General features: G+C 37.2%; 2 protein-coding genes across 2 annotated transcripts; both read left to right on the top strand.

Annotated features, from left to right (window-relative positions):
- Window positions 1-853: 853 nt before the first annotated feature.
- On the top strand, window positions 854-3050 carry LOC137728903 (uncharacterized). The gene has a single exon (XM_068467699.2). It carries the CDS (start codon window positions 1182-1184, stop codon window positions 2949-2951), a length of 1770 nt encoding a protein of 589 aa, XP_068323800.2. The 5' UTR covers window positions 854-1181; the 3' UTR covers window positions 2952-3050.
- Window positions 3051-15128: 12078 nt separating this feature from the next.
- LOC137727792 (sugar carrier protein C) lies at window positions 15129-18164 on the top strand. The gene is made up of 4 exons (XM_068466613.2): window positions 15129-15502; window positions 15601-15923; window positions 16752-17381; window positions 17576-18164. Exons 1-4 carry the CDS (start codon window positions 15370-15372, stop codon window positions 18047-18049), a joined length of 1560 nt encoding a protein of 519 aa, XP_068322714.2. The 5' UTR covers window positions 15129-15369; the 3' UTR covers window positions 18050-18164.
- The last annotated feature ends 4266 nt before the right edge of the window (window positions 18165-22430 follow it).

Consider the following 22430-nt stretch of genomic DNA (forward strand, 5'->3'; position numbering starts at 1 on the left):
CACTTCTACTCGTGAACTCAACGCAAACATTCACTTTTCTTTTTTCTTTTTTTTTTCTTTCCATAACAAAAAGATGAATTTTTGTTAAAGCATTGATGCCATATCATGTCTAAGTCTTGGACTTCACATTTTGTATTCATTTCCTTTATATATTCTTCTTTGTGTTTGCATATGGAATGCTCATGCTCTTTTTCTTATTTTTTCTCTTTTCTCGATACAAGTGAGTTGCGAACGTCTGATACAACTTATGATTTATTTAAAATTGCTCCTGAATGAATTAAAAGATTTTTTAGCTCACAAAAAAACGCATATACCAACTCTTTACGGTTAAACTATAGGAAGAACATGCTAGGTCCTTGCAGTTCCATGAATCAGCCACAAAATATTCAAAGTTGCTCAAATTATTTGATGATAAAAGAGCAATTTTGATAATTGAGTGTTGTGAGTGATGATGGTTAATTGGTTACACCTTCGGTACTATTTAAATTCTTCTTCTATAAAGTTTTCTAGAATATATAATTAAAAAATCCATACATACATAATTAAGCATTGCTTTAAAGTTTTTACCACCAATAGTGGGTGACTAGTCCCCAAAAACATATTTAAATTGTGTAGATTATATCCAAATAAAATATACTATTTTATACGAAAAATTTTTCAGTGTGTCGAGAACACAATTCAATACAAAATGTAATAGTCCAATTAGTTAAAAATTTGAAACAAAAAATTATAATAATACACCTATCGAGCTGTGTTTCTAACATAATGAAAAATTTCTCAATTTTATACAAAATACAATGATTGGAGAATACAAACATAAAAGTATCACCTCCTATAAATAAGCTCCAACTCCAACAGATTTTCTGATACCCAATATAATTACAAAATTACCCCTCTTGAATCCCCCATTCGTATTTCACTACCACACGCCAGCCCAAAAGGTCAGTCATGTAATTTCGTACTAAAGTCCAATTCAGTGGATCAGCTGCCAAACCAAGGATAAGCGTAGAACCAGGAGAAAGACGGGAGAAGTCAGAGCCTCTCTCTCTCTGTTCAAGATAAGATGGTCAACTAGATTCCATTCCGTTTCGAATTCCGACCAAAATCGCCGGAATATTCCTACCCATCCATCCAGAATCCGACCCACTTCGCTATTTTCAAATGGGTTGGTTCCAAAACCAATGAGAGCAACTATGGGGAAAGAAGAGAAGCAGGGAGCCAAAGAAACAGAGCAGAGCCAAAACTCGTCGGAATCTTCCTCCGGCAAATCAAGTCTCCGGCGAACCATCGAGTCCATTACATCTCTGATTTCACTCTCTTATTCCATCAAAATATTTTCGGCGAAATGGAAAACGATAAGGACCAAGCTCGAAGATTTGAGCTCCGGCCTAGAGGCCGTAGAAAACTGCGAGGCCAGCGAAAACGCGATTCTCTCGGGCATTGTGTCGGGCATATGTCAGACGGTGAACGAGTGCCACGACCTCGCGCGTCGCTGCGTCGATCTTTCGTACAGCGGGAAGCTTCTGATGCAGAGCGACTTGGACATTCTCTCAGCAAGACTCGATCTTCACGCAAGAAACCTCTCGGACATTTACAACGCCGGCGTTTTGACACGGAGGTTCGCGATCGTCGTTTCGAGGCCCGGAAACGGAGCTTGCAGAGACGACATGAGGTTCTACGTCAGAGACTTGATGACGAGGATGAAGATTGGCGACGCAGAGATGAAACGCCAGGCGTTGCTTAATCTGCACGAGGCTTTGGTGGAAGACGACAAGTATGTTAAAGTCGTCGTTGAACATGGCGAGATTGTGCATGTTTTGGCTAGTTTTCTTGATTTTTCGCATGATGTTCGAATCCAGGAGTTGTCTGCAAAGATTGTTTCTGTGATTTCTGGGTTTGGTTCGTCCAAGGTTGTTCTGATCGGAGCCGGGATTATCGCGCCGTTGATTCGGGTTTTGGAGTGTGGGAGTGTGGTTGGGAAAGAAGAAGCTGCAAAGAGCTTGCAGAGATTAACCGAAAATTCGGATAATGGGTGGTCTATTTCAGCTCACGGCGGAGTCACAGCTCTGCTTAAGTTATGTTCCGGCGGCGATGGCAGCGAAATCAGAGCAGAGTTGGTTGGTCCTGCTTGCGGGGCACTCAAAAATCTCGTTGGCATTGAAGAAATCAAGAGATTCATGGTCGAAGAAGGTGTTATTTCGACGTTTATCGGGCTCACAAGGTCGAAAGACGAAGTCTTGCAGATCAATTCGATTGAGTTTCTGCAAAACATTGCTTCTGGGGATGAGGCAATTCGAGTTATGGTGTCGAAAGAGGGCGGAATTCAAGCGTTGGTTCGCGTTTTGGCTACCCGATCAGTGGCTTGTTCTTGTAAAGTGAGGGAGACAGCAATGAGGGCAATAGAGAATTTGTGTTTTCGCAATGCAAATTCGATTAGTCTTCTGATCAAGTACGGTTTTGTTGATCAGCTCATGTTCTTTCTCCAACATGGGGAGGTTTCCATTCAAGAACTGGCGCTAAAAGTGTCGATTAGAATGTGTGGGAAATCAGAGGAGGCCAAGAAAGCAATGGGGGATGCAAACTTCATGACGGAGCTGGTTAAGTTTCTTGATTCCAAGTCGTTTGAGGTTCGAGAAATGGCGGCTGAAGCACTGTCGAACATGGTCAGAGTCCCCAAAAACAGAAAACGATTCGTGCAGGATGATCGCAACATGTGCCTCCTCTTGCAGCTGTTCGATCCGAAGCAAGTGAATTCGGGCAACAAAAAGCTCTTGTTCTCCATTTTGATGTCGCTGACGAGCTGCAACAGCGGGAGGAGGAAGATTGCGCATTCGGGTTACTTGAAAAACATCGAAAAACTAGCAGAAGATGAAGTTTCAGATGCCAAGAAGCTTGTGAAGAAGCTATCCACAAACAGATTTCGTAGCATGTTGAGTGGAATCTGGCATTAACTCTTGAATCAAATGTGGGGTTTCTGTCTTTATAATTTGATTTGATTTGATTTTTGTAGAACTTGTATATCTGCATAAAAAGGGTTTTCCAAGTTTTTACTTGTTTGTCAAGCTCAAGTTAGAACTCCAATTTTCATCTTTATTAGATCCACTATCACGAATCACAACATCTTCTTGTCAAGATTGTATGCATAACTAGAGTTCAACTAGAGCCGACACTACATTTTGATACGAGCGATATTCTAATCTAATGTAAATTACGGAAATAGAGATTTGACTCTGCCCTAACCAACTCAACCACGTCCAACTTTGCTACAATAATATATTTGTTTAAGATACTTAGGCATTGTGTGTTGCATGTAGTGGCAGTATTGTGGCAGAGAATGAATGATAGAAGAGAATGCAATTGCAATTAATTTAAGTGGGATTGTGTATTATTAGGAAGGAGCACATGGGAAAGCCATGAACTCCCAAAGGGGCATGTGAGGAGTAGAGGCAAACCATGGTCTACTTCATCTACACTCTGTGACTGTGGACACAAAAGACAGTGATTGATGAAGTTTCCTGCTGTATTTGCTTGTCCTATGTATGCCATTGTCTCTTCTGCAAATTTCTGTCAAAGACGTACGTTTTTAAACGAGACGTCTATTTAATTGTAATTCTACTCAATTTTGATCTCATTTATTGACGTAGTTGATTGTTTTAGGATGTAGAGTTGCCATTCAAAGTTTAAACTTTTGAATTCTAGCTTAGAATCTTGAAGGCTTAGATTTTAGGTTTTAAGCTTTAGATTTTAAGAACTTGAAGCTTTAATTAAAAAGTTATTCTATTTCTTGAGTAATCAACCCAGCCAATAAATGAAATCAAAATGGAATAAAGTTAATCATAAATGAGATTTACGCGGTAATGCTAGGGAGACGAAATATGTAAACTGAATTTTGTAAGCTAAATGATGTGGAAATTGATGATTGGATTATTACTTAAGTGTTGATTAACGTGCTTCTTTCATATTGATGACATATCATTTGATCTGCGAATTTAATCTACAAATTTAGTCTATTTATCATTACTCTTTCCCAAAGCGTCTGTCCTTAAGGTGATTTATAGCGTATGTTCTTAAATGATGTGAAAGTTGATGACTGAATTATTACTTAAGTGTTAATTAACGTGTTTCTTTCTTATTGGTGACATATAATTTGATTTGTAAATTTAATCCACAAATTTAATATATCTAGCATTACTCTTTCCCAAAGCGTCTGTCCTTAAAGTGATTTATAGAGTTTTGGTGGGGAAAATGGTTAATAATTTGTAGGACATAAAGGGGTTTGTGTATTAGGAAATAAGGTAGTAGGGTACATGGACTTGGACAACTAGTAATCCAACTTGATGATGATGAGGACATGTGGACTATCTAAGTTTCTTCTTTTTCTTGACAGTTTGTTTTATGGAAATCAGATTTCTGTCGATGAGATGAAATTCGATTTTGTAGTTTCAATCTTCCTTTCTTGATGCTTTATTTCCATATGGTATTGTTAATTATGCAGGGTGTAATAAATTCTTGATATTTAGGTGTTCTAATCGTTGGTCCTTCATTTGTTTTTAGCGTGAAAGTGCTTTATCATTCAGTTAATTGATAGCATTCACTCGTACACAATTAAGATGTTGTATTTGAATTTTTTCCTTGGCCAATATTGCTTGCATTAAAATATATTTATATCAAATGCACATAAGCGGAGCCATGAAGGTACAGGATGATCCCAAACCCATCTTGAAAATTTTTAAAAGCAAAAAAAATTAGTATTATACTTATGATTTTTAAGGTTTTTCCATGGGCTTAGGATCTCATTTAGATGTTTTTTTTTTTTTTTTTTTTTTTTTTGTTGAATTTGATTTGAGATTGGTGGTTCCTATGGAGTTTAGGCAATATGTTGCTTGTGGGCTCTGAGGATGACTCTGGTCTGGAGATCAGTGGAAGAAAAGAGGAAGAAAATTAAAGAGACTTGGGGTTTAGGTTTAAAGAAGAAAATAACGAGGACGACATTATACTAGACCCAAATGACAGTGATTGGTTTTGACAAAAAAAATATAACAGTAACTGGTTGCTCACAACACAGCAAAATAATTTTTGTAAAATTAAAAGAGGGTTTCGTATTAAGACTTTTGAGTCTCTTCTAGACTAAAACTCTCGACTTCGCCATTGCAACTGCATGCAAAGCTCACCATGGTAATGTCTTTTTCCGTCGTAAATAATAAAAGCAAACAAAGATTGACGTGGACGAGCCCAAAGTGAAAACACACAAGGTAAGCCCAATGCTCAAAGTTGAAAATGGATGATTGAATCTAATGCAGAATATATGGGGATTAAAGTAATATCTTGCTTTGGAGAAGACGATCGGAATTTTATATTAAAGAAATGTGGAAACGTAAGATGGTAGTCATGTTTAGGACTCGTTTGAGATTGTTTCAGTAGTGATTAAAAATTCTTTTTAACTATTTGAATTGTATGGTTGTTTAAAAAAAAAAATATTTATATTGTAGTTTTTTATTACGTTTAAAAAAACCTTGAAAGTACGTTTTGTAGTAGGAATGACTTCCACATCATCATTATGTTACAATTTGTAATTACATTTAAATCCTATAAAAAAATGGTTGCAAATACAATAATTTTGACAATATATATTCATCGGAAACTAATACATAAAATATCTACTGACGCCGAGTATTGTAATAACAGAATTCAGATTCTCTCAGGATCTCTGTGTTTGGAGTCGATAAATCAAAGAATTTGAACCACTCAATCTAAATCATGCAGGTCTCATTCGCCCATCTCATTGACTCACCTCACACAAAACCAAACCATTGAACGACTCGGATCTCTTTCTCTCGCTATCTCGAATGACCCAAATTCTCTGGTGCATCGGCTCCAAACCGATAGATGCAAAGAGGATCTAAATTAAAGCTTAACTTGCTGGTCCTGCAAATTTTTGTGGGTAACAGATCGTCTAGTATCAGTCTAAGACTCTAATGCTGAAGCATATGTGTATATGATTAGTCTTAATTATAACATACTTTGAGCAGAGACCCACCAATAACCCACATACCATGTGAAAATGCAAATATCAAGAAGAGGCCTAGGTCCTTTTCTGTCGACTAGTTGGTGCCTGATACTCATCATATCATATCATATCATAATATATATATATATATATATATATATAAAATAAAAATCTTCCTGACAATTATGATTTGTTTTTGGAGTCCTCTGGAATTAGCATTGTCTGCATGTCTCTAACTATGTCTTTCTATCTCTATATACAATTAAACATTATAAAAATTTGTGTTTAAATCATGTCTTTGTAATTCCCTTAACTTAATTAAATCATGGGTTTTCCATCCCTGCAACAAAATTATCTTACAATTGTTCTTGGGAAAGGGGAAGTAGGATTACTCAAGTTATCCAGTTCTGATTCTAATCACGTTATTAACCTCAAATAATTTGGTCTTAATTACATGCTATCTTAATAATAAGTCTCTACTTGCTACTTGCCTATGGTGTCTTCAACCTAAAAGGAAGTTAAAAAAAAATAAGTGGCTTTGGGTGCAACTAATTTTCAATTCTCGTGCTGGCTGTGTTGATAGTTCCATCTTGTAGTCAAATGGCATGGAGGAGACAGCATACTAGTTAGAGTTTGGACTTCAAATCTTCGATCAATAAATGTCCACAACTTCATCCATGCATGCATGCATGCTTTCAACTTTCAAGGACTCCTTGTGTGGCATATTTTGTAATAACCTTGTTAGTTTTCTGGCCATACCGTTATGTGATTTTACCGTCTATAATTTATAAGATAAAAGACATAATTAATATAAAATGATTTTACATTACATATGAGTGATCAATTAATAATACATATAATGGTGTGGCAATCACGCTGAAAAAAATATTTTCATGCATGCATGACTCCATATGATCACAGGAATCAATATATAATCTGTCTAATTATATGATAATACACATAACGAGAATTGGAGCATAAATTAACGGCACCAATATGCACGTTCTTCTGTTTTATTATATGAACAAGTTGGTTATTTTACAAGATTAATGCTAGTTAGACTAATTTTATAAACCAAATTCGTAAATCATGTGATGTATCATCAAATAGAAAATAAACACGTTAATCAACATTTTAGTAATAATGCAATCATCAACAACCATGTAATATAATTAACAAAATGTAATTTAAATAGATAGTCTCCCTAGTATTACCCTTCAAACAAATCATATATATATATATATATATATATAGTTAGCTGTGATAATTACTGGTAAATAAAATATAAAGGATACAGCTACTGGCATAGGATTATAGTATGAATCTTATATTATTTAAATCCCAAATTGTATTTTAGTCACAGATCATTAGGATAATAATCAGTGTATCTAGCCGCAGTTTTTTAAGAAACTGATGAGAGAGAGAGAGGAATATGTATTGCTGTGTACACAATAATATTAATTCACATAAAAATTAAATGGCAACTTGTAAACCTTAGACTTCACGTGCGTACCCTGTCACATCTTGGTCCGGGGCCCCCACTACATCCCGGACTCGATTCCACTATAGTACGATATTGTCCGCTTTGGGCCCCGACCACGCCCTCACGATTTTGTTTTGGGAACTCACACGAGAACTTCCCAGTGGGTCAGCTATCTTGGGATTACTCTTGCGCGAACTCGCTTAATTTCGGAGTTTCGATGAACTCCGAAGCCAGTGAGCTCCCAAAAGGCCTCGTGCTAGGTAGAGATAAGAATATACATATAAGGTATGGAGGATCAACTCCTCTAGACGATATGGGATCTAACATACCCCTTTAGGTATTGAAAGCCAAAAATCATATTTGATATATATGTGGCGAAAAGTTAATATGAATATGGTTGCCAATCTCACAATATCATGTATGGGTGCATTTTTGGTCATCGCTCTCAAATGTGGTAATGCTCCCCTATTTATTATAGCTGGATGAATTTAAATTTTAATATTTGTCTCTATTCAATATAAAGATCTTGAAATTTAAATACATATACATATATATACATACATACATATATATATATATATATATACACACACACAGTCGATGTACATATAATCAGGAAAAAGGTCTTCAAAATCAACAAGTAAAAATTTGTTAGTTGAGAACGAACATTAAACTAACGTTTGTTTTTTTAAGTTTTAATTAATATATATTAATTTAGAAGCATAGTCTTCAAAATCTTCAATAATTAAAATTGTTAATTTAATTATGAACAATTTAAGCTAATATTGGTCAACGATTTTAGAACGAACCAGCTAGCTAGGTAGCTTGGCCATCTCATCTCCTTGTCATGCTCTCAAACTTTTCGTCCGTTGGGTCCATGTTCTACGTCCTAGGATCAGCCATACTTTCAGCTCACCAAGTTAAAACTGTATAACAAAATAAACTGAAACTAAATAAATAAATGTGACGGTCCACGAAGTCTCAATATATCTCATGCCATGTTGGTTGACTTTAAATATAATTTTTTCGTCTGGTATTTCTGGAAGTTGACTTCAAAGCACTCCACCCCATATTTCTCTGCCTTATCTTGTTTATAAAAAGATAGGGAAAATTGCATGCACATTGGGAGGGAAAAGAAAAGAGATAAATGCAGGGACAATTGGACATTGAGAGTTTAGGAGATTAGGCTTATCCAGGTCAGTATGTTGACTTGTTATATGCACTATTTTAAGTTAAGGCTTGACAAACGAGTTGCGTTAGTTATGGTCGTGTCGTTTTCGTATTATATTTATTATTTTAATGGGTCTTGTCGTGTCAAATTCATTATCTTATATGATCATTAATGAGTGACCCGATAATGATCTGATTCGTTAAATGAGTGACCCGATAATGATCCGATTCATTAAACGAGTGACCCGCTAACAACCCGACTCGTTAACACATTGACTCGAAACCTGTTATTTTTGTATTGTTTCGAGTCAAGTTAACGGGTTGTGCAAAAAATTGTCAATTTTACTATAAGTGCAAATGGAAATGCAAGCTAGCCTACAATGTATAATATATACTTAACAAATTAATTCTTATACCCAAATTGTCAAATGCTTTAATCTGTTAATATTCATCTTTATCCAAATTAAATAAGTAATCACCTTCTGTTGGAGAACATGAAGCTGATTCACCGAATCACTCATCAATTATAGTTACCATTACCGCATCTTATCCATACATTACTTCTTTCTATCTAAATCCATATTATTTTTATCAAGAAAGTTATACGCATTTTGTTTTTGTTTTTGTTTTTGTTTTGTTTAATTTTTATTATTTATTTTTAATGAATTTGTAGTTTTATTTGATTGACCTAATGGGATCAAGATTTACAAAAGTCAATAATTAACAAAATCTTAACTCATATGAGATGGAAGAAATAAGGCCATCTCCAACCAAATGAGGGTCAAAGGGTTCCCTTTTATCCTTATAGCTCTATAAGAAATTATATTTTAATAAATAGTGTTAGGCCATATTTTGTATGACACACCCCGATCGAAATCAAGGCGTGATGGTCAGCACGCCTTGATTTCGGTCAATTCGATGACACCAAAGGAAGCAGCCCACAAGGAAGTTCTCGTGTGAGTTTCCAGAAACAAAACCGTGAGGGCGTGGTCGGGGTCCAAAGCGGACAATATCATGCTACCGTAGAGTCGAGCCCGGGATGCAGTGGGGGCCCAGGCCGGGATGTGACATTGTACCATCTCCAACCGAAGGGGCCAAAGGGTCATAGGCCAAACATAGCCCTTTAACAAAAAACCATCTCCAACCGAGGGGGTCAAAGGGCCATAGGCCAAACATAATTTATTATTTGAATTAAATTAAACTACTATATGAAAATAAGGTTTTTGGACATATCTTGAGTGCCACTTGTCGTCAAATGAATAAGCCTTAGGATTTCTTATCTTTATATAATCTCAATAATTTTTTGGATAGGATTTCGAGTAACATGTGTCGCATGAGTAACTCTCCAGATTTCTTATCTTTATGTAATCTCAATAATTTTTCGGATATGATTTTGAGTGACACGTGTCACTAAAGTGAGTAACTCTCAAGATTTCTTATCTTTATGTAATCTTAATCATTTTTTGGATTGAATTTCGAGTGCCACGTGTCAAGATATTGGTTGTGCAAATTTTAGATAGGATTCTTATCTATGTAACACTTCTTATCTTCAGCTTTCAATGTTGTAGGAACGGTGTAGGTATTTATAGGGAAAAAATAGAATTTTTTTTTTTAAACTCGTCCAAAAAAAAAAAATTTCAAATTTCAATGGTAATCTGACGTTAGATACCCGTTGTTAGATGGTGTCATGCTGACGGCAGGTAGCCGTTGGCATTCAAATGGGCTGAGCTGGAGGGTTGGCAAAATGTCAAGCTTGACATTCTGGTGCTGGAGGGCTGGCCGGAAATGACCAGCCCGCTGGCCTGATTAAGGGGTCCGGTGGGGCCCACAAGCCTTTTGGCCTAGCTCTCAGTTGGAGACGTTTTTGTGTCATTTCAAGTTATTTTTAGCCCTATAACCTTTTGGCCAGATTGGTTGGAGATGGCCTAAGAGTTAGGGTGTGTAAATGACGACTACAAATTTGCCGATAATCTTTTTAGTTAAATAGGACAACGACATTGTTTTGGACGTATATGACACTATCTTGGACATATACATTAGACCAGCAACAAAAATTAAGCATCATATTCTATGCTAATAATATATTTGTTATCAAATTATATATTATGATCATGCTAAAATATTTGGTAAAAGAAAAGGGAAGAGAGCTTTACCCCAAAAAAAAAAAAAAAAAAAAAAGAAAAGGGAAGAGAGAATAAAGATTAGAAAATTGCTTAAAATGAAAGAGACATTTAGACAAAGTAACAATCTAGTGGGGCCCTAATGCCGGCCGTTGATATGGGAGATTTTTTAACATATCTGAAACACAGGACGGACGTCATATGCTATTCTATAAGTGCAGATAATTTTTTTTTTTCTTCAAGTATCCCTTCACTTGTATAATGATATATGACATGTATACTTGTTTTTCGGATGCTAAAAGATCTCTCCGTTGATACAGTTACTGCAAGTTTATATGAAATCTAATTAATTAAATTATTTATGATTAATCTACCTATTTTGTGGAGGTGAGTCATAAGCTAATGATATGATTATGTGAAGCTGTTTCTTAATCTCACATTTAGAAACCCTAATTCTTTCTCTTTGTCTTTGTTAAAAGTGACCACAGTATATAAAGAGAGCGAGTAGTTCGTCGGCTCTACTCGTACCAAACAGCAAACGATCACAGTTTAACATTTCTTGCACGTGTGAACAGAGTCATGCCCCGTGGCACGTGTGAATCATCACAGCTTTCAGAAGCTTTTGCTTAATTCGGAGAGAGCAGAATGCAGCCATGGTGATGGGGAGATGACCAGACGGCCAAACTTCCAAGTTTTCGACTGCAGTGGGTTCCCACGTCCGTTGCTTGACGTTGTTTTTGTACTGGTCAAAGTCAAGCCAGCCTTATTTGAAAAATGAAACCCTAAAAGTATTTTTCTTCTTAATTTTCCTTTTTTCGTGTGAGTTGGAAACTTCAGAACGGCACAAAAACTAAGCACAAGTGGAACACTTGCAAGTTCACCTCTTGGCGTATATATCCTCTTGTGTTTGAGTTCGTTGTACTCATTAGATGCATTGGAGATACAAACAGATATATTTCCGATTATAAGACATATCTTGTCATTCTTTAATTCTTTCTAGGTAATAGGTATTAGGACGTATATGTAGTGGAGGAAGATATGAATAAACTGGAGGATGCCTTGGCGGCCCCTCTTGTGTGTAAGTAGTGGAGAACATATTCATAAACTTGAGGATGCCTTGGCAGCCCCTCTTATCTCGTAACTGTTTTAGAACAGATAGAGTATAACCATAAAACTAAGATCAAAATCTTGAACTTTAAGCTTCCCCCACCAGCCCTAAAAAAAAAATTGATAAAATCTCTCTGCCAAAAATTGAAGCAATGGTCTCTGAGTTTTGGCTCAATTGCAATTTTGGTGCATGAACTAAAAATTCGTGAGTGTTGGTCTATGAACTTGTTATATTGTGGAGAAATGATCATTTTGACTAACTCTGTTAGAATTTCTATCCAAAATCAAGGGTTTAAAGGGGCAAAAAATAGATAAAAGTTCTAACGGAGTTAATTGCAATAACCATTGTTTCACATTATCACAAATTTGACACACCTCGACCTAGATCAAGGCGTGCTGACCGTCACATAAGTCACCCCGACCTAGATCGAGGAGCTGGCCATCATGCCTCGATCTAGGTCAGGGTGTGTCAAATTCATGGACAAATACTTACGAATTTTTAGTTCAGGAATCAAAGCTTCATTTCAGCTAAAGTTCCGGAAACTGCTCTAACTGTCTCTTTTTCATGACTAACGTGGTGGTTTGGTTAAATCAAGTTAGGGTTTATAGGTCTATGTCACATCCCAGCTCGGGGTGGATCACTTCCCGGGCCCACTCCACCATCGTAGCATGATATTGTCCTCTTTAGGCTTACCATTCCCTCACGGTTTTGTTTTTAGGAACTCACGAGCAACTTCCCAGTGGGTCACCCATCATAGGATTGCTCTAGCCCCCTTCTCGCTTAACTTCGGAGTTCCTACGGAACCCGAAGCCAGTGAGCTCCCAAAATGCCTCATGCTAGGTAGGGATGAGAATATACATTTAAGGATCACTCCCCTGGACGATGTGGGATGTCACAATCCACCCCCTTAGGGGCCCAACGTCCTCGTCGGCACACCACGGCCAGGGTTAGGCTCTGATACCAAATTGTCACATCCCGGGCCGGAACGGATCACTTCCTGAACCCACTCCACCACCGTAGCACGATATTGTCCGCTTTGGGCTTACCATTCCCTCACGGTTTTGTTTTTGGGAACTCACGAGCAACTTCCCAGTGGGTCACCATCATGGGATTGCTCTAGCGCCCTTCTCGCTTAACTTCGGAGTTCCTACGGAACCCGAAGCCAGTGAGCTCCCAAAAGGCCTCGTGCTAGGTAGGGATGAGAATATACATTTAAGGATCATTCCCCTGAACGATGTGGGATGTCACAGTCTGTCCATGATGTGTTTCGACTTTGGACCGAACAAATCTTACCGAAAAACAAAGTACATGAACTGAAAGCATCTCACTCAAAGAGATTAGGGCCCAGCGAATGAGTAAAGAGACTATTCAATTTTCTTTTCCTTTTTATTTTTAGTCCCTTTTGCTTTATTTGAATTCCTTGCAAATTGCAATTGCAGCATCAAGGACTTTTAAAATTTTAATTTTAAAATTGTCTACTTAAATTGAGTGAATTATATCAAATTGCAATTAACTGAAATCTCGTGTTTAATATTTGAAGATAATACGAGGTCATCTCATTAACCTAAAATGTAATTAGTTTCTACAGTTGTTGGAAAACCCGTATCAAAACACATTGAATCCATTACGGAAGTTTTGGTCTTAATTAAACTAAGTTAATTCTTTGGATATCTTAGAACTCTCACCTATCTCACTTCCTCATCGACCATAATTAAACAAGTGTTTTGAATTTGACCTTATACTTGCCATTTACTATTGAATTTATTTGCGTTCGTTACTATATCAGTATCTCAAACAAATTATATTCGCTAACATTCTCACCTGACGTGATTAGATTAGAATATTATCACCATTTGTCGTTGACATCGCATTGCATGAAATTACGATCTTAACCACCAAAAAGAGTTATTGAAGACGGCAGGCTTGATTAGCTTATTAAGAAGTTCAAAGTAACAATTCACCAAAAGCGATAAGTTCAGAGTCTTCGGAATACGATTTGCATGAAAAAGAAACGTGAGTCCACAACAGTTTTCAGCCTTCGATGTAGGTTCCGGGACTTGAGGAACAGACAACCGACCACACGATCTTTGGTCCTTGCCTCCCGTAATGTAAACTGACCTAACGTCGTCATCTATCTTAGACTAAATCCCAAATATAACCCATCCATTGCTCCAAATTACAATACTACGCCCCTGGATTTGGAAGTCGTATTATTCTGGTGTATTTGTCCTTGGCATCACAGTCGACGGCCGGGACTACTTTTTCTGGTTTTCTGTAATTGTAAAGGCCTTTTACGTCACGTATTTTCTAACTTTAATACAATCCCATGATTAATGAGTATACCCTCGACGACGTACCATACAGATGCCACTAACGTACTAATTAATCCAATCCAATCCAATCCGGAGTTTGTACCAAGTATCCAAACATTATCCACATTAATCCAACCGCGCAAATTGTGGCTGTAGGAAGAAAAAGAAACAAAGGAAAGAAAAAGTTGTGACAGCTCAACAAAAATTAGCATCTTAATCCAATATTTTTGCTGAGTAATACCTGACGTGTAAATTGACGAAATTGTAACGGTATCACCGACCCTTATCCGCAAAGCAATTACTATTTTCTGGTTAAGTAAAGTTTGCTGCCAAACAAGGTAAAAAATCAGAAAATGGTGAAGTCTCATGTTTGGATGCCCTTGCCTGTGTTTAGGGAAAACTTGGGCAAATTATTAAACTTGATTGTGATTTGTGAGCCCGTAAATCTTTTTATCTGTTTCAATATACCCTTAGCAGTAAAACTTTCAAAACTTATGTTAGTTTTCCCTCTTGGATAGAAGAAAACAAATGTTAAATTGGACAAAAACAGTTAGACATATTTGGCCTAGAGCAATTGATAGGTTTCAAAAGTTTACAAGCATCACGGAGTAACTCAGTGGTTGTGGACGAATTTCAGACTCATATTTCACATGGCACATTCTCACTTAGGTTCCTGGCTTTGGTGAATCACACGATGGTGGTCAGGAAAAACTGAAATGGTTCAGTGAGCCTTCTTGGTCCCTAAAAGATAAAATTACTGAAACGAAATCACTAGCTGCTTTTTTTTGTAAGAAACAAATCCGTTTCAATATGACCCTTACATTTATGGTAGCATACTTCACTTGTTTACATGTTACTCCAAATACTATCCAATCTTATCTACAAAAAATTAAGTAGCGTGTATGAAAATTATATTTGATTGCCAAATGAAAAAAATGAAGATACTCTTTTTGTTTATTATTTTTTGACAGCTCAATACTTCTCTGTAAATTAAGATAATGAATAGCACTTTAGTCTTCTCTATATATACACACGCTCCTGCTTGCCCAAAAGCTCTCATCTTGTTCCTCTTTGGCCTATGTCCTCACTCATTTTCTCTCTCTAAAACCCTTTTGCCTTCTCTCTCTGATCAAACCTCTTAGCATTTGAACCTCCCAGAAACCCCAACAATGCCTGCTGTTGGTATCGCCATCGGCGGGAACGGCAAGGCCTATGCCGGAAATCTCACTCCTTACGTTCTTGCCACATGTATCGTTGCAGCCATGGGTGGTCTGATTTTTGGCTACGATATCGGAATTTCTGGTACTTAAAACTTCCCGATCACAATTTTAATTACAGTGTCGCAAAGTTTCTACTTTTTTTAAAAAAACGATGTTTATGTAATTTTCATTCATGATCAGGTGGTGTAACGTCCATGGATTCGTTCCTGAAGAAGTTCTTTCTGTCTGTGTATCACAAGAAGGAGAAAGACAAGACGAACAACCAGTACTGTCAGTATGATAGTCAAACGTTGACCATGTTCACATCGTCGCTGTACTTGGCTGCTCTCATATCCTCGATCGTGGCCGCCACCGTGACGAGAAAATTCGGCCGGAAACTGTCCATGTTGTTCGGCGGTCTGCTGTTTTGCTCCGGTGCTATCATCAATGCCGCTGCCAAAGCTGTCTGGATGTTGATCCTCGGCCGTATGTTGCTCGGTTTCGGCATCGGATTCTCCAATCAGGTAGACTACTGCTTCATAGTTTTGACTCGGGGTGGGCGAAAATCATTTTCCCTTTTTAATAATCGAGTCGAGAGATTTTGATATTTTACACGGTGTTTGATTTTTGTTCATTGCATGTTGTCCGTTAAGAACAAGGAACGTGTCGTCCGAAAACCAAAAAAAAAACAAATGCCTAATGAGATTCTATTCCTCTTTTTATTTCCGACGGTGATTTCCGCACATTTTTTTTATTTAAAATAAGCAAACGAGAATACGAAAATCACTGTATTTTGCTTATGAATAGAATTAGATCTTACACTTTCCTTCAGATCTGAATTGAAATTACTTGGAATATGACAAAATTGGGTTCTCTGCTTTCTGGTATAATACGCTGTTTGGTTGCTGAGAAAATGTAGGGGAGATAGTTTGCTATTTGCTTTTCCGTTTTCTTAGCAACCAAACAAGGGTTGTGTCATGTGCGAAGAATTTGAATAGAAAATTTTAAAAATTGCAATCAGATAGTGGTTTTTGACTAAATTTAATTCAAATTGTTATTTTCTCGGCTTCCTAATATAAAAATAATTCATAAAGTTGTCTACTTCCAAAGTTCCAAGCAACATGACAACTTGTCAAACCCATGTGTGGCCCTAGACCATGACCGTTTTGTTCACTTTAATCAAAATGGTTGAAAAATTGATTACCACTATTCAAATGCAAATCTTGCAGGCGGATGTTAGGTCAGTTGATCGGTTGGCCGGATTAATCACTTTTTCTTTATGTACTCGAGTTCGAATCACTTTTTTTATAAATTAGACTAATTAGTTTTTTATGTTTCTTTTGTGATTACAGTCAGTGCCACTCTACCTCTCTGAGATGGCACCCTACAAATTCAGGGGAGCTCTCAACATTGGCTTCCAGCTATCAATCACAATTGGTATCCTTGTGGCCAATGTGCTGAACTACTTCTTTGCCAAGATCAAGGGTGGCTGGGGATGGAGATTGAGCTTGGGCGGCGCGATGGTGCCCGCCCTTATCATCACAATCGGCTCACTTGTCCTGCCAGACACTCCCAACTCCATGATTGAGCGCGGCCAGCATGACGAAGCCAAGACCAAGCTTCAGCGCATTCGCGGCGTTGATGATGTTAGCGAGGAGTTCAGTGACCTAGTTGCCGCCAGTGATGCCGCGAACCAAATTGAGGACCCGTGGAGAAACTTGTTGAGGAGGAAGTACAGACCTCACCTATGCATGGCAATCCTCATTCCCTTCTTTCAGCAGCTCACCGGCATTAATGTGATCATGTTCTACGCGCCGGTTTTGTTCAACACGATCGGGTTTGGATCTGATGCCTCACTCATGTCAGCTGTGATCACCGGCAGTGTTAATGTTCTTGCAACTATGGTCTCAATCTATGGTGTTGACAAGTGGGGAAGAAGGTTCCTTTTCCTTGAGGGTGGAGCTCAAATGTTATTTTGCCAGGTAGAGAACCAACTGACAATATGTCATCGATTAATATACATCGATATCATGGTTGTCAACAAAACATATTGACATGTTACTGCTACGTTTTTGATAAAATTGATACAATATAAGTCCCTTATGGACGTCCTGCACACAGAATTTTTTGACGATTTAGTCAATTGAGTTTCATTGTGTGTTTGTTTTAATTTCAGGCGGTTGTGGCAGCTTGCATTGGTGCAAAGTTTGGAGTAAATGGGACCCCTGGAGAATTGCCAAAGTGGTATGCAATTGTGGTGGTGGTGTTCATCTGCGCATATGTTGCAGGATTCGCATGGTCATGGGGTCCCCTCGGATGGCTAGTCCCGAGTGAAATCTTCCCGTTGGAAATCCGATCAGCCGCACAGAGTGTCAACGTTTCAGTCAACATGATCTTCACCTTCATTGTGGCTCAAATCTTCCTGACAATGCTCTGCCACTTGAAGTTTGGGCTCTTCATTTTCTTTGCGTTCTTTGTGTTTGTGATGTCAATCTTCGTTTACTACTTCTTGCCTGAGACGAAGGGGATTCCGATCGAAGAGATGGGCCAAGTGTGGAGGTCGCATTGGTACTGGAAGAGATTCGTCAGTGCAGAAGAGGGAGGAGGTTATGAGATGGAGAAGGCATCTCAAACTGTCAAAAATGTGTAATTTGGGTGATGGGCAAATATATGCCTCATTTACTTTTATTTTTATTTTTGTAGCAGTGAATATTACTGTTCCCATCGGCAAGGGTGATATAAAATTATTGTGCATTTATGTCCAATTTAGTTTTGCTATAAGGTTTTTTTACTGATATTTTACTTTGATTTAGAGTGCGTAAAATAATATTCGAATTTATATACAGAAAACAAATACATTACTATAACTAACGTAGACCGCTTGTGTTTGCATCTTATTGGGTGGTGATTTCTGCACAATAAGCCAACGGCCAATGCCAAACAGATTTTTCCAGCAAACCCAAATAAGAAAAAGAAAGAATTGAGACCCTTTCAGGATCTTTGTTTCTAGAGCTGAATGATTCAGATATTCGGACCACTCATTTTAAATCTCGAGTTATCATTAGTCTATTCCACTTCCTCACCTACACAAACCAAACGTCTGAATCTCTTTCTCTCTCTTCAATGGCCTTAATCTTTAGGTCCTTGAACTCCAAACACAGAAATCTAAAGAGGATGTAGACTAAAAGAAAACAAAAAAATCATACTTGAATAAATAATAACAAAGGGAGGCAAAAATAATGACTTGCAAGAGGCAACCACATTATTTAAAAAGAGAAAAGGAATTCAATTTGGGAGGGAAGGAGTATCCATGAAGTCAGGAGCAAAAAGTTGAAATTCAATTTCTTGATGAGCACCAATTATTGGTGGATCCACCTAATCAGAAGAGATTCGTATTTGGGTCTAACTAGGGTAAGAGACATCTTGATTAGGACCATCTATTTTCCATTTTATTTTTGGATTGGTTGTTAGGACCATGTTGAGTGAGATTTTATCTCGCAAGCATTATTTTTCGTTTAAAAATTTGGTTTCTTTAGTATTGTCTGTATTTTTTTATTATATTTTGGTCAGGATCAAAGCTAGCTTATACAATGAGTTAATCGTAATCAAGTATTGAACTCGCTACTTATAAACTTCGCATAGGATTTCGCACTTACAAGTCGAAACTTAACGTTGTAAAAATTCAAGTAATAAGGAGTTTTGTCCGTTTAATATAGTCATTGCACATAGTACTCTGTCTAAATTAATGAAAACATACAAGTGTTAGATATAAATCCGAATTACTTAGATACTCACTAGTCAGTGCCCAAGTTTACCAACATGTGTAACAAGATGAAGACACAAGTAATTTTAAAGACTCATTATTCTTGAAACCAAACACCCTTAAGCCCATAACCAAACACTAATCTTCTCTCTCAATCCACTCACCAACCAGTTATTGATAAATAGTTGTAATGGCGCATATTGGGTTAAATAATTATTTGTGCGGAAAATTCGAAGTTTAGGATATTATGTTATTTACGCATTCTTTTTTGTCTTTGTACATACTTATTAATTTTTGTTTATTGATATTTTTCAATTTATAATCAATCCAACGATCAAGAATTAAGAGGAGTATATGACAAATAAAAATACATGTGTTAATAGCACCATTCTAAATTTATAAGATCGAAGGGAAACTAAATTCAACAAACAAATGAAGATTCTCATCACTCTCCTAACTTTATTTCAAGTGGGGAGGTGGGGTGGGGAGGTGAGCATCAAATGTCACACATGGCACATGCTATTGGTGTTGGTATTTTTCTTTTATTTTTTTCCGCAGTGTAATGATGGGGTTGCAAGAAACTTTTGGTATTGTCGCAAAGCTTGAATGTGAATCCAAGAGATAAATCTTGTACGAATTACTACATGTCACATGCCAAAATCTTGTTGCAACAAAAGGAGAGGTGTGCGGGGGTGTTTGTCAATTTGGTCACGGCCTTACTATGAATCAAAAGAAGAATCGCATGACTTGGATTTTGAAATGGATATGTTTTTGGATATAAACTTGGGTATCATATGCTAACTAGCTATATCCTTGTTTCAAAAGCACTTTTATACCAAAGCACTTTTTAGAAGAATTTTTCATAGGCTTTTTGAGGTCGAGCCTTGTCACAGCAAAAATTTTGCTATTTTGTGACCAAGCCTTGGAGCAACAAAACTGTTGTTCTTTTGTGACCGAAAGGTCACAGGTTTGAATTGTGGAAATAATCTCTTTGCAATGTAAGAGTAAGGCTGCATATGATAGACATTCCCCCTCCCTCTCTGAGCCTCACAAAGCGAGGAGTCTTGTTGGCTTGGAGTTGTTCTTTTTTTTTTCATAGGCTTTTTGTTGTTGGATGTATAAAGTTTGGGCTTCCCATTAAGATTTGTATTTCGATTCTTGATAGTTTAGTAAACATTTTATTTTGATTCAACTTCTTTTTCAATTCGATTTATAACAGTCGGTAAATACTTTAATAAAAATGACTCCTTCCCAATTCATGCTCACTTCGATTCATTCATAACTCGATCATGCTATGTCCGGATCTTCCTTATTTTAATTACAAATACGTAAACATGACCTTAAAGGATAAACCCTAGTATGCGGCAAGTATCACATTTTGTGTGAAGGGTGCGGCATGTAGACGCTTGTACTCAAGAACTTCTCTTTGACGTTGAAGAATATATAACAAAAACACGGTAAAACAACTCAGAAGTCTTTGAGTTGAGTTTAATATATAAGGTCCAAAATCACTTGAAAATTAATGGGCAAATACATGGTGACCAGATTAATACACATTACTTTCTGGTCTCTCCTTATTTATCATCGTGCATGAACTCTGCAATATTTGAGAGCAGTTGGGCATGCAGCTTGTTAACTGAGTGATCCATTAAGGCAGAGCCATTGGCCAACGAAGAGTATCGTGCAGTTGAGATTAGGGTTGATTGACTCAAAGAAGGCAGTAGGCAAGTTGAAGGTTTGCTCAACCCCAAAACAAGTGTCTCCGCTTTTTACACCGTAGGTTTTATCACACTTTAGGGTGGGAGGCGGCTTCAAGAACCCATGTCCTTATTCAAAATCCAAAAAACAAATGCATGTCAATACAAAGTCGTTAAATTTCATTCGATTAAATTATATAATCGCTGCTACTCAGATGTGTAACTTATATGTGCAATTTGATATGCACAAGAGAAAGCCTCATATAAACTTTTAACAACATAAAATTGATAGGATTTTACTGACTATATGTTGTTATTTGTCTACCTAAAAATTTATTTCAACCAATTTCCCCTTAAAGTCTAAAGCTATTTACAAATATGCCATTTTCCCCTTTATGACCTTGTTTCGAAAATAATAATCTAATTGTTTTTAAAAATATCACTTTTCATTGTTTTCAAGAAAAAAAAATTAAAAATGAAAAAGAACAAATAACAATTAAGGACAGATACGCAAATTTTTTGGACGAAAATTGGATAGAGAGAGTGTAATTATAAGGATGGGGAGACATTGGTCATTTACAATAGTTTGGTAGGGAAATTGGTCAAAATAAAAGTTTAGAGAGAAAATCGACAATAAAATACAAGTTTGGAGAAGAAATGAGAAAAATTCATCCTTACCAAGAATTTGGGCGTCAGCGAAAGCAATGAGGAGGAGGAGAGAAAGCACTGAAACCAAGTTCACAATCTTAGCCATCCTAAGCTCTTTCTTCCTTTGTTTTGCCATCCTATTTGAGTTTCTACTATTTATAGTGTAAAAAACGTGGGAAAAGAAGCCAAGAAGGTCGTTCGTATCCGAGCCTCAGACAAAATGGCCAGCCCTGTATGCGTTGGACGTTGCTTCCGCTGCTCTGCATATATACATTATCATTTAAGCGGATTATACTATACAAAGTAGCTATGTTACCCTTTGGTTTTTCATCCTAATTGTTTTTTTATTTACACTAAAAGGAAAGGGGTGGGCTAAGCCTCACAATGGGCTAGTAATAATATGATTCAATTTCGTTTTGGCGAGAATCGAACCTAAGACCTCTCACTTATAAGTAAAGAGTAATACTACTAGACCGTATTATCAACTCTGTGTTTTTTCCTTGTCCAATTACAGTTATCAATTATCAATTACATAATAGGCAATCAATAACAATTACGGAAAAGATTCCAGAGTCAACGGCTCTGTTCTAACACCCCCACAAACTGGACGGGGGAGATCAGATGAGTTTGGAACGAAGAGTACCATGGCGTGGCTGATGAATAGCTTCGGTGAGAAGGTCAGCAGGTTGCTCAGTGAATGAAATATAGCACACACTATGACTACCAAGAGCCATTTTTTCACGGACAAAGTGATCCTCAAGTTCAATATGACTAGTGCGAGCATGATGAACAGGATTAGCAGCAAGATAAGTGGCACTTAGGTTGTCACAACGCAGCAAAATAGGGAAGCGCAAGTGAACACCAAGCTTACCAAGAAGAAATCATAGCCGGGTGGTCTCAGCTAAAGCATAAGCTAGAGACAG

The sequence above is a fragment of the Pyrus communis genome, chromosome 10 (genome assembly GCF_041283825.1).
Source record: "Pyrus communis isolate YQ-2024b chromosome 10, ASM4128382v1, whole genome shotgun sequence".
Taxonomy (NCBI): Eukaryota; Viridiplantae; Streptophyta; class Magnoliopsida; order Rosales; family Rosaceae; genus Pyrus; species Pyrus communis.

Excerpts from the sequence above, each read along its gene's own strand:
- LOC137728903 (XM_068467699.2), top strand. The coding sequence starts at position 1,182 with ATGAGAGCAACTATGGGGAAAGAAGAGAAGCAGGGAGCCAAAGAAACA.
- LOC137727792 (XM_068466613.2), top strand. The coding sequence starts at position 15,370 with ATGCCTGCTGTTGGTATCGCCATCGGCGGGAACGGCAAGGCCTATGCC. Across the intron at positions 15,924-16,751 it reads GCATCGGATTCTCCAATCAG|TCAGTGCCACTCTACCTCTC; the intron begins GTAGACTACTGC and ends TTGTGATTACAG. Across the intron at positions 17,382-17,575 it reads CTCAAATGTTATTTTGCCAG|GCGGTTGTGGCAGCTTGCAT; the intron begins GTAGAGAACCAA and ends TTTTAATTTCAG.